Raw genomic sequence first — 13,545 nt, forward strand, 5'->3', positions numbered from 1 at the left:
TAAAAAAAAAACACTTATAGAAGCGTGTAAAATTGGTGGTGGTAGCAGCAGAACAACAGCTAAAGCAGAAGTAGTTGTAGAAGAAGTAGTAGAGGTGGTGGTGGTGCAGTAACGGTAGTAATTTTTTTTTTTTATAGTAATAGCGCAAGTAGCAGTAGAGGTGGTGGCAGTAGTAGTAGTAGTAGTAGTAGTAGTAGTAGTAGTAGTAGTAGTAGTAGTAGTAGTAGTAGTAGTAGTAGTAGTAGTAGCAGCAGTAGTAGTAGTAGTTGCAGTAGTGGTGATGGTGATGTGGGTGATTGTCGTTGTTGTTTGTGTGAACGGGACCCGACGATTGATTCATCGGTAAACCGATGGGCGGAGTTGGCCAACGATCGCCTTACCGTCGGAGCCCGTTGGTGCCATGGCAAGAGGTCGACTATTCTTGTTATCGTTGGTATTGCTGCTGCTGTTATTGATATTTGATTATTTTCATGGGTTCTTATGGCTTTTCCAACAAACTGACGACTAATATTCTTAATATCGTCATCGCTCTCCTTGTTATTTTAAATATCATACTAGTCAATATAATTTTCACTATCGTCGTTCTTATCATCATCTATCATCGTCATCAATATCATCATCATCATCATCATCATCATCACCATCATCATCATCATCATCATCATCATCATCATCATCATCATTATCATCATCTTCATCATCCTCACCATCATCATTAGCATCACTTTCACAAGCGTCATCATTATCATCATCATCATCATCATCATCATCATCATCATCATCATCATCATCATCATCATCATCATCATCATCATCATCATCATCATCATCATCATCATAACAACATTAACAACAGAACCATCAAAATGGTTATCGATCAGAGACAATCACAGAAACAGCATGACACGTCGAACCCAAAAATCTTTTTAAACAATCACTTATCCAATTGATAGATGCCGATGTTTTTATATTTGCAAATCTGATAACCGAACGCAATTATGGGATGGATTTAACATTGTCGTAATGGACACTATTTTGCGTTGACTTGAGAGTATTCCCATAACAACAATGAGACCATAATAATTTGGGTTGTAAGACTTGCAAATTGGTAAAAGTCAATAGATGCACAAATCGTAACTCTTCGTATTCAAATGATTTGGTCATTTATTTTGTAGTTCAAATTCGATGTCCGTATCTAATCGTGAAAAATAATGATAACCAGAACATTGTAATAAAATATAGCATAGATTATACGAAACATTTGTTATATAGCAACAAATTTTGTAAAGATAAGTCATATGTATTAATGATAATAATTTTCTTTTCGATGTGACTTGGTGGTGATTGCATTAATAAATAAGCTACAATATCAACATGAAAACGATCAGTCCCGATTTCTCCCAATAGTTCCACGATATAACAGGAGACCTAGTCATTTTAACAAGAGAGCAGTAACACCGCTTCGACTCGGGAGTTTATTGAAGCCCGAGTTGCATTGTTGAAACCAGGAATGCCAGACAATCAGATCCTCGTGGCCAATTTTGACTTCAAAACTGGCCGAATGGAACTTCACGTGGCCAAAAACTACATACACGTTGACCCCTTTGAAAAACTCAACGGTTTTTTTATTATAAAAAAATATATATAAATGAAAATATAATACATAATACAAATTAATAATAGAAATCTGATTCTCCTTGTGGGTAATTTTGGTCAATTTGGCCACATACGTAGCCACCTGACAGCTCTGGTTGTACTTGCTCACTTGGTGACAATGATAACAAATGATGGGAGATTTGAGTAAAATCGAAGCTCACCCAAAAAGGTTAAATAACATAAGACAACATAACTGATGTTGGTATATTTACATATCACAGCTGATTATCCAAAACAAAACAACAACAAAAAAGGGGAGGGGGGCGTAATAATTATTAATATTGATGATTGATATTTATAAGTAGACTACATCTGTTTATGACATTGATGCATGTTATGCGTGTATGACACGAATAATACAAAACTTTTGCACGGGATGTGTGTGTGTTTGTGTGTGTGTGTGTGTGTGTGTGTGTGTGTGTGTAGAGGGAGGAGGGGGGGGGGGGTAGGCGACTAAAGTATATTATATTATGCTTGGGCACTCTGAAGAATGAAGTAACGACCCTTTTGCATTTGAAAGAAAAAACAAAGACAATAACAATAACAAAAAAACGCCTTATTATGTCCTTCAATTTCATGAAGAAAAATTCTAAATTTGCTGTTTACGCTCCATGAAGAAAGAATTAATATGAATTTGATTGTGGCAACTGGCCAACGTCTTCGAAGGGAAATCCAACTAAAAGTCATTGCCGCAATGTTAAAACGAATTTTGAAAACGTATTTCAAGACCCCCTTCAAAAGCCACAAAGAAGCGGAAAAAGTACATAGACTAGACGTCTAGATATTTTCTTGTAATCTTGAAGGAAAACATAATATAAAAGTTATAGCCCTACTACATATCTATTTTTTATCGAACTGGCAACTTAAAAATAGAAAAGACCAAATAGCATCACATTTGTGATTTGTTGGTTTGGGAAAACTTCTTGGCAATATGCAATATTACATGAAGGAGTGCAAAATGAAGCACCCGAACATCAAAGCAAATTGATGGGAAAAGGATGTAATAAGGTCTGATAACTGAAAAGTTATGAGCTCATTGTCATTGTTGTAATAGAAATACTCTCAAACCAACGCAAAATATTGTTCCTTACAACGACATTGATAGAACGAAGTTAACGTCACTCAGGTCTTTATAATTGTTTTAGGCAGCCATTTTTATCAGTTGTTCTCACTAAATTGTATTAATCAGACTAAAAACGTTCAAGGTTACACATAAATTTGTGTGTTGGTATGTTATTTTCCGGCTGGCCTATTGGTGTAAGCTTTTTGGCTAAGCGCAAGGCATCAGTTAAATCAAGCCAATATTTGCGCCCGGTTATCAGCCCTACTAATGTGTGCACGTCGGCAACTGTGCTTCAGAGATAAGAATACGTGACCATATAAAACGTATAAGACAACACGAATTGCAATCATCTTTTCGTTTTTCTATTGAAGGCTAGTTTTTGGCGTAAGGTCCATCATGACCACAAGATCGCGGTCATTTTGGTTTTAGAAAAGTTAGAAAAAAAAGCAATATATTGCATTATTACAACGTTAGCAACCTACTTCTAGAGGTATTTATGACTTTCAATTTTGCACGCAGATGGTCTGTAATCAAATGTCGCCATCATTGGGGAATGTTTCTAGGAGCAGAAAACAAAATACAAACTTCCATTCAACAGTGATTTCCATGTTGTAAAGGCACGTGATGGCTTTGTAATGGGTAATTTTATGTTATACCCTTTTCAAAAATTTTGACATTTATGTAGATATAATGACAAACACCTGTTGCATTTGTTATCATTGTAGTCTATACAAAATACTTATAGGGTAATTAATGTCAATGAAAGATGGGAAAACTGAAGATGTGGTGTCAAAATACCCACACGTTCTCTCTCTCTCTCTCTCTCTCTCTCTCTCTCTCTCTCTCTCTCTCTCTATATATATATATATATATATATATATATATATATTATATATATATATATGTGTGTGTGTGTGTATATATATATATATATATATATATATATATATATATATATCACTATCTATCTATCTAGCTATCTATCTATCTATCTCCTTTCTCTTCCCTCTCTCTCTCTCTCTCTCTCTATATATATATATTATATATATATATATATATATATATATATATATATATATATATATATATATATAATATGTGTATATATATATATATATATATATATATATATATATATATATACATATATATATCACTATCTATCTATCTATCTCCTTTCTCTCCCCCCCCCTCTCTTCTCTCTCTCTCTCTCTCTCTCTCTCTCTCTCTCTTGACCTCTAACTCTATTTTTCTCATTTATGTGATTATTCCAAGTAATGATTCTAAACAATAAATTCATATTTATAATACTTGTATTCAATCTTAAAACAAAACTTCCATTAGAATCCACATTTTCTAGTTCCAATAAAAAACAAACTATTATTCAAATAGAATCGATGTTGATGAAATCTGTACATCCCACAAAAGATAGTATTCCAATCGATATCTAGACTACGTGGCATTTTGATTGAAATAAATATAAATAAGAAATATTCACATAAAAAAGAATAACGAATGCACCTCTATGTCTTTGCGTAGATTTGAAACATGAAAACATACACAAGTGTTTTGTTGGATGGTGCTTTAAAATATACAGCATTACACAGACATGAAATGATGTAGATTTAAATATGATTAGAGCTCGCCTTAATAAAGGGTTGAATTTAAATGACCACAAATGACCAAAACTATTGCATATCCTACAATAATGCTTCATTAATGAACTTCTCAAGAATTTTATATCCATCAATTTAATAATAACAGTATTGATCATGCATGTGTTCCTCAGGCAAATACACTTTACAGTTAATCAAATAAATGAACATTAAAGTTAATCCTTTAAAATAAAGAAAAATATGATTATGACATTATAACTAGAGGCTTTTTAAAAATGTTTTTCATGATGGCAACACTAAGAAGACATTCTTTTTCTATGCTTGTGAGCTTGTGACTGTCAGATTAAAGTTACTCCGATAATTTTTTAAAACATGGTTTAGTGATAAACGCATTTATTCATAATTAAAAAGTCTTGAGGTTTATCTTGAATTGTACTTGTTACTTGGGTTTGAGCTTCAGCTTTTAAAAAAATCTCTCCGTGCTTTATGCGCCTCGTGGTGTCTGAAGATTTAATGTTAAGGTTACAATAAAACCCTTTTCAAATACTGCTCAGTTCATTGTTATCAATAGAAAGGATTCCACACATATAATTTGCAGTTTGGCCAGGTGTCAACATACATCACTAGCTCTAAAACTCTGACACTCTTCACACTGTGGTGCGCTGCGATGAATGGGATGTTTTTGGAATGTTTTTAATCTCTTCGAGTCTTTGTTTGAAAAGCTATTGTTGAACATTTTAAAGGTCTTTAATTCCAAGATATTAAAACTAAACATTGACCGCCGTGGCAAAAGTCCCTTGGCACTGCTAACTGTTTACAATGCCCTCCAGTGCCTCTGGCATGGAATCCTCTGCCGTCAAGAAAGTCGTAGACACTCCGCTGTCGCCGTTGTCTGCACAGCCAGTTATTCCATGGTCTGAAGAAACCTCTGTAACTGAAGAGTTCAATACTGCAGCTTCTGTTGGGACCAGACCTATTCCTTCGTCAACATCTGGAGAATGGGAATGTTTTTCCTGTATTTTTCTTTGTGTTGGCGATGGGGAGGATATGTTATCTTTGACTTTCATGTCGTTATCGTTGCCGTTCTGAGGCTTGTTTTCAATGACAGTTTGACTATTTTGGTCTGAATCTCTAAGGATTTGAACATTTTTCAACGATTCCTCGCTCCTCGGAGAACGATCTTCTTTTAAAGGTTGAGATTCTGGTACATTTTTGTCACTATCTACCGTTTCTCTTGAGAACGTATTGTGTTGAGGTTCACCTTCGACATTGTCTTGTACACAGAATTCTTTTTGGTCTGAAGTCGGCGACAATTCATCCTCGTGGTCGGTTGTCGTTTGAGATTCGAACCCGGAACTTGTCATAGGCGATGAATTACTTGTTTCAACAACCACTGGTTGTCTTCTACTTTCTTCTATGGCAACCGTATCTGCTTGTTGATGGAGATTATTTGGCCGAGGATCATCATTCACCGTCGGCTCTGCTGATTCTGGAATCAATCTTGTCGATTCTGTGGATTCCTCGATTACACTTTTATCTTCTTGTTTGATTTCATCGGTTATGGGATCTTTCACTATCGTCTTATCGGGTGTTTCTACTTTTACTAGATCTTCTTCCTGTTTCGGCCACCCTGGTAACTGTGACTGCAAATCGTTCCTCAGACTATGTTGTGGGTCGTTATTCTGGATAGCCTGTTGCTGACTATTTTGATGACTTAGCGGAGAGTTGACAGCGCTATGAGGAGAAACACGCTGACTCTGTAACACGGACTGATCGTGATGGGATGTGTATTCGCTGTGTTGGGATGGAGATACGACTTGGTCGTTTTTGGAGGGAGTGAGTATGACGTTTTCTGTGCCCTCAGGGTGTATTCTAGGCGTGTTCTCAAGGTTAAGAGTAGGCGTGGCATTATTGGACGGGCGAAAACCTTGAGCACTTTTCAGTTGGAGATTTTCGAGATAAGCAACATTAGTCTCGATTCTTGACGAATCAATCACCTCCTTTGAGACGATCTTATTATTGTTATTATTGATTTCTAACGTACAATCTCCACCAGCAACTTTTGTTAAATATTCTTTATTTTCTATAGAAATTCCATCCAGCTTTCCCGATTGTAAGAGTTCATTGTTTAGATGCTCTTGGTCTTTAGATATAGAGTCCACCCTTGTTTGATTCTGGTCTCGACCCCGACCTACGAGTTTGTGAGAAGCGATAAGAGTAGAGTCTGAACTCATAAAGGTATCCGCTTCCTCTAACAGCGGGTGTCCAATAGGATGAAGAATTGGATTTACCGTGGATGCGTTTTGGAGACGAGAAGCCTCAACATCTGCTGAATAAGAATTATAAATATCACTACCTCTAATGTCCCCTCCCAATGCGTTTGTTTTTCTGGCGTTGATTTGGCGTTGTTTGCCCTTTGCCAACTTATTGGCTTCACGGGCCGTTTTTAACGACATTTCACCCATTGTCAAAGTTGACTCAACGTTGAAACATTGAAAAGGAGTCCCTTTCAAGTCATTGGTAAAAAATATTCTGTCCCTTCGGAATTTTTCCATATTCCATTCCATTTCTTTTTCGAGTGCTTTTTCGAGTTTAGTTTGAATTCCGACTTTACTGAGAACTTCTAAAGAATTTTTTGCAGCGCCCAGTTTACTATTAAATTTGTTGGGGCTTTCTGCGTCCTCCCTACGAATTGGTTTGAGTGGATACTGAGCTTGAGAGTCCCCAAGAAGGAGATCTCTAGTCCTATGGGAGGTTAGAGGAATACTGTGCCTGGATGACAAGATAATTTTATCCCTAGTTGTGTTCTGTCGAGAGTTGTTGGTGCTGTTGAAGTGAGGCACCCAAGAGTTTGGCTGCCGGTATGTATCTAGCGGATTAAGGTACAGAAAATGGCGACGTTGAATTTGCTGGTTCATCTTCCCTCCCTTAATTTTGATCATGGGATTGGGTTCACGTTTCAAAGCATTCTCGAACATTGAAGGACTTTCAAAATTTATCTTGTGTAGAGTGCTGTCTCTAGATAAAGCCTCGAGTGATGTTTTGGTTCTTTCAAAACGAGTAATGAAGCTTGGAATCAAGTCCTGTTTTCTCCAAGCTTTATTTGACTCATGGAGAAATTCAGCTTTTGGATGATTTCGGTACTTTCCTAAAGACGAATCAAAAGTATTTTGTCGTGTTTCAATGTTTCTTTTTGTTTCTGACAGTTCACGAATCAGACGACTGGTAGGAGGATCGTTTTCTATAGAGCTGTTTGAATTGTTCGAAGTGTTTACCTCCTCTGATTTTCTCTTCTCGTAAAAATCTGGTAGACTTTTCTCTCTTCTCCATACTTTCTTACTAAATGGACGAAGCTCTACTACCGGGAGTGGATGGCGATCTGTGTTTTCCGCCATGATGGGCTTTTTGCACAGAGTGTTGGTGATTTTGCTGCGTTTGTTTAGCAGACTAGTGCAGTGTCGCTGGTACGATATACTGCACACTTCGAGGTTGATGACATTTCTGCTGGAAATTTGGTGCACCATTGCAAATTAAAACTAGACTCTGCCTGGACAGATGATGAAGCAAAGTCTTTTATACAAAGTCCACTGCTTTGACTGTAGCTCTTATACAAGCTGGTTCTGCTTACGTCACATAGTAACGATGATTCTCTCTTGAAATATGAATCTGAAATAAAAACGTGACAATTCGTTACATTTTGAAAGACTTCTAAACAAGTACATAATAGACTGTGTCGGAATTAATACCGTCACCTAAAAAAAAGTTGGCTTTGTGCACTGTATGGATGTTTGTTTTATTTATTTATTTATTGATTTTGTTTTCTTTTTCTTGTTTGTGTTGTTTGTTTTTTTTTGTTTTCTTTTTTGTCTCTTTTGGTTTGTTTGTTTGGGGGGGGTGTTTGTTTGTTTTGTTTTTTTTTTGTGTGTTTTTTGTTTGTTTTGTTTGTTTGTTTGTTTTTAGTTTAGGATAAAGAAGAAACATCTCAGAATAGGATAGTGTAATCTGACCAAAACATGTTGCTTAATGTCATTGATAATCTAAATACTCTTGACAATTTTCAGTAAAATCCTCCAGATAGCTGTGGAAATATAGAAGGTACGATAATGGCATCACTCAACTCTTTGTTATTGTTTTTAGACAGCCAATGAAGTTGACGACACTCAGGTCTTTGTTATTGTCTTATGCCATCCATGTTTATGAGTAATTCTCACTTAAATGTATCATCCAGACTATAAAAGTTCATGGTTGCACATAGATAGTGTGCGCTTGCCTAAGAAGCTCACAACATTGCCATCCGGATGTATAAGGAACTAACACACAAAACTATGTGTAACCTAAAACGTTTATTGTCTGGTTAATACAATTTAGTGAGAATTGGATTTAGTAGTCTGATGTCACGCAGCCCGGCAACGGCGGCCATCTTGGTTCTAAACAAAGAAATCATTACTTTTTATTTTCATGCTGGCTAGAACTTTTCATTCCCTTTTCATATGCCTTTTGATCAGAATGTGTAAAAGTCAAAACATTATCAAATGTATGTGTTTTTTTTCCTCTGGAAACGTTTTTATGCTCGCCGGAGAAATATTTCATACGGGCGTCCGCCATTGTTCCGATAGTTTAGAGCCAGTGTTACTAAGCTACCATGCGTCATTAGGAAGGAAGTGACGTTACGACTATTGAAGACTATTACTCATAATCATAAACGCGGATGGCAAAAAAAAACAAACAACAAAGGCCGGAGTGACGTCAACTTTGAGCTATCTATAGATAGTGTGCGTTTGGCTAAGAAACTGCCATCATTGCCATCCGGAATTTTTACGGACCAACACACAAAAATATGTGTAACCATGAACTTTTATAGTCTAGTTAATAAGTTACAGTTTAGTGAGAATGACTCAAAAACATGGATGGTAAAAATCAATAACAAATACCCGAGTGACGTCAACTTAGTTCTATCTATAAATCATTACACTGTTTCAAATGTTTCCATGTGAGTTGTTCTCTTTAGAGTATTCACTGTGTTGGAGAGGGACATAATAGATTACAAACGCATTCCCCTAATAGATCATGACTGCCAACCAAGTGTGCAGACCCCCCCCCCCCCCCCCCCCTCACCACCCTCAAGCAGTTATGTCAGAGATATTAGTCCAATGGAGCCAGAGTATATCCCGGTTTCTATAGCATGAAACGGTCAATATCAATTGCTTGCTACCATTTGGATAGGAAACTTGTCAGTCTATCAAACAGTACTTTCCTCCAGATCTAACAGAACCAGCTACCCAATCACTGTTGGGCGAACAAGGGGGGGGGGGGGGTTCGGAAAAAATCTTGACTGCACCCGGAATCGATCACGGCCCCTTTGCGTGTGTGAAGCGAGTACTCTATCAACTGAGCACCCCCCCCCCACCCCCTCCCCCTTCTTCTCTCCCATCAGCCATGTACTCTTTCTCTCTAACCGATTTTTTTTTCATTTCTAAAGCTTTTAAATTTGTGTGTGTTAAGGTGAGGAAGGGCAACTCGACATATTATGTGAGAAACTTTAATTTAGAATTAATTAACGCTGTCAATCCAAATTTGCATAAATTCAAGAAGCCAGTCTATTCACTTGTCAACATACAACACCAACACGTCATACGAAGGGAGACAATCATAATTTTCTCTTCGCCGATTTTGTGATTGGCAAAATAAAGAGATTCATTTCAATTCAAATCAATAGACGCTTAGATAACAACGCCTCTCAAACAGTCTTCATAATGTAAACAATGATAGTGATTGGTAAAGATACCAAACTGCACAGGTTTTACTATCGATGGTATGTGACTAAGTAAAATACTCACTGTTTTAATACTTGATGAATAAAACCAATAGATAGTTCGAAGATGATGTCACTAAGGTCTTTGTTATTGTTTTTTGCCATCCGCGTTTATGAGTAATGCTCACTGAACTGTATTAACCCGACTATAAACGTTCATGGATACACACAGTTTTGTGTGTTGGTCCGTTATACTTCCGGATGGCAATGAGTTTCTTAGCCAAGCGCATACTATCTATACAGAAATCTATGTGTAAACTTCGATAAACGTTTATAATATGATCGAGATAATCGTGTGATAATAAGTCACCCATTTTGGCGGTATGAAAACAATAGCAATGATCAGAGAACGGACTAATTCACTCACTTTATTGTTTATAAACAACCAACTATATTTGTCCAAGCACGTGTGAAGGTGTGTCACAAATTCCATGTTTTGATTGATCAAAAATCAACTGGTTAATTTCATTCCATTCACTTAATCTTAATTCAAATCGATCAAAATCTTGTTGTTTTCTCATTGGCTTTGACAAAGAATTTAAGATATTAATGCAATCAATTATTATGCAAGTCAAAGATTAATCCTTCGATTCCAACTAAATGAAAATGACTTTTGGGTGATAAAACGAAGTGTACTGATTTGCAGGTCTGGTAACCCTAATTGTAATGGGCTCATTTTTATAGGTAATGAAAATACTCTCAAACCAACACAAAATTTTATCCATCACAACAATGTTAAAGCACATGCCCATAATTGCGTTCGGTCATCAGACGTGAAAATATTATGTTCACTTCGGGATAAAACCAACGAGCTTTCGCCATTCTCATAAAACAAATTTTAAAAAGATGAAGTGACTATATTGTCCGTTTTTGCTCGGGGTAGGTTGTCATATGTAACATACCCATTTCATACAAAAGCATTTGAGGAGGTGTCTGCAAAACCTGCTAAGTTCCATTTTTATCTTTCGGAGAAAACTGTAATTTTCATTTATTTTTTGTATTTTTAAAAATATTTTTGTCATTTATTTAGTTAGTTGGGGGGGGGGGGGGGGGGGGGGGGTAGCGCAGTTGGGTAGTATACTCGCTTCACATGAAAATGGATCGAGATTGATGCCGAGTGAAGTCGAGATTTTTTTCTGATTTGGTAGCTAGATCTGTCAGATCTGACTGAAAGTACTTTGAGATAGACTAGCGTCATATCCAAAGGGTGGCAAGCAATTGCTATTATCCGTTTCACGCTATGGAATCTGGGATAAAGTCCGGTTCCATGAGCCTTATGGCTCTAATATTAGCTAGTTGAAGAGGAAAATACGTGTCTTCTTTGCCTTCTAGAGCAATGCACTGCGTATTTTAACCAGTTAACTGTCGTACTCTGGAGAGACACGTATTTAAGACTCGTCCTTTAAATATTGATCGACTTAAATGACTCTCATCCTGGCAAAAACTCCCACTTCTTCGACGAATTCCATTTAAATATTTATGATCGATTTTGAAGGACGATTTCTGCTGAATGTCAACCTCTCTTTTATTTCAAACAAAACCATTGATAACAATATCTCTTTACGATTTATAATGTTCGTTTGACACTTCTTTTAAAAATCAAGTTGAGGGATATCTAAATCGACCGATATTTAATTTGAAGTAGATAAATGAACGTTTTCTTGCTAAAAATCAATAATGTGTTTTGTCAGAGCACGCCAGTTTTGTCTTTATGTAAATATGTATAATGTTATTAAACAACCCTAGTAAAAGAGCTTTAATAAATCGGTCTGAGCAAAGAACACAGCATTGTAAAAAGGGCAATGGTGACGATAGATTCAACGTGAAATGTTTACTTTTAATTAATTTTTAAAAGGTGTATCTAAATACGTTGGTATTGTGTTCAATCTTGGAACATGAGATAAAAGATAAACAATTCTAGAACATGTTTGCAGTCGGTTTGAATGAAAGCGTAACCTTTAGCCATTATATTATCTTTTAAAACCCCTCTGACTTCTTGTGTGCAAGAGTACTTCTCTAATCGCGTTCAACAGTCGTAACGTCACTTCCCTCGTAATGACGCATAGTAACTTAGTAACTGGCTCTAAACTATCGGAACAATGGCGGGTGCCCTCATGAAATATTTCTCCGACGAGCATAAAAATGTATCCAGAGGGAAAAGAAAAACATTATAAATGTGATCATGTTTTGACTTTTACACATTCTGATCACAAGACATGAAAAGTTCTAGCTAGCATGAAGAATAAAAAGTACCGATTTTCTTTGTTTAGAACCACGATGGCCGCCGTTGCTGGGCGACGTGACATCGGACTATTGAATCCAATTGAGGTATGGGTGTAAGTTTTAAAATTTGTCAATAAGTCTTTTATTGTAAAAATCTAATTACACCAAACCTTGAAGTAAAGTTTTCTGGGCAATATAAATAAAAAAGCGTTTTATTATTTTACAGCGGGAACCAGGGAGTGCTATGATAATATTATGTCTATGTACTGAGAAAAAATGAATATAAGAGCTTTTAAAATATACCACAGAAACCGTTATGGGCTAATAGTCTCATTCTCTCATCAACAAATTCTATAAATTGAATGAATATTAATTTTTCAGCTCTAATATATTATGATTTGAGCCATACGTCTATAATTTGAAGCAACTTTTAAGAGACTATCGCATTTTCAGTAGTAGCACACATGAATTAAATTATTCACTACAGGGAACTAAAAAGCAGTATGACTTAAATCTTAAAGAATTAGATTTGCTGTCTAAATGTGAACAACTACATCATCTTTCAGAACTGTAATTGAAATCAAATTATTTGCATTTGCAATAAAAGAAGTCTAGTGCGGATCAACCCGTGTTTTTCTCCTTTTGGAACTTAAGTTAAAAATATAAATAGGGAGAGTAAAGGGGGAAAATTAGCACAGTGTGTTATCTAAGTTTGGAAAATTAAACTTGATAAATGGTTGTTTAATTATAATGTTATTGTTGTTCCTTATAAAAAATTGAAATTCGATTTTTATTCTGCTACAAATTTTTAAAATCCATGTGAGTTTCTAATGTTATTAATTTCTTGTATTTTCATTGTAAGTCTAAGGACAAATGAGCACTTTATAAACTACAACGGCAGCGTTACTGAAATTTACATTCTTAACTAAGTAGATAAGTATAATCGTTTTTATAGGGAAATGACATTTATGTTTACCACGACCAGAAACAAAGTAAGAAGGACTGCTTGGACATAAATAAGAATTCCTCTGAATGCAATCATCCTGAACTGATTTTTGTCATTAACTGTTATATTGATAAGGCGGCGTAACGGAATCCATATCGTGTGAATGTAACAAGAAACGGAGATCTTAATATTGATAAAGACCTTTAATTGCTAAATTAAATTTCTTAAA

At 35.9% G+C, this 13,545-nt stretch overlaps 1 protein-coding gene across 3 annotated transcripts in view; it reads right to left on the reverse strand.

Annotated features, from left to right (window-relative positions):
• Window positions 1–3,940: 3,940 nt before the first annotated feature.
• The window catches only part of LOC144968346 (uncharacterized), a 37,277-nt gene continuing 27,672 nt past the window's right edge, over window positions 3,941–13,545 (reverse strand). For 2 of the 3 annotated variants that reach the window (XM_078906621.1, XM_078906622.1), the window contains exon 2: window positions 5,000–8,001. In XM_078906621.1, the coding sequence (XP_078762747.1) occupies window positions 5,142–7,859 (2,718 nt within the window). In that variant the 5' untranslated portion in view covers window positions 7,860–8,001 and the 3' untranslated portion in view covers window positions 5,000–5,141. Of the gene's footprint in view, window positions 8,002–13,545 lie in introns of all 3 variants that reach the window. The other variant, XM_078906620.1, reaches the window with a different exon arrangement.

The sequence above is a fragment of the Berghia stephanieae genome, chromosome 3 (assembly GCF_034508935.2).
Source record: "Berghia stephanieae isolate SIO BIC M18660-M18661 chromosome 3, UCSD_Bste_1.3, whole genome shotgun sequence".
Classification (NCBI taxonomy): domain Eukaryota; kingdom Metazoa; phylum Mollusca; class Gastropoda; order Nudibranchia; family Aeolidiidae; genus Berghia; species Berghia stephanieae.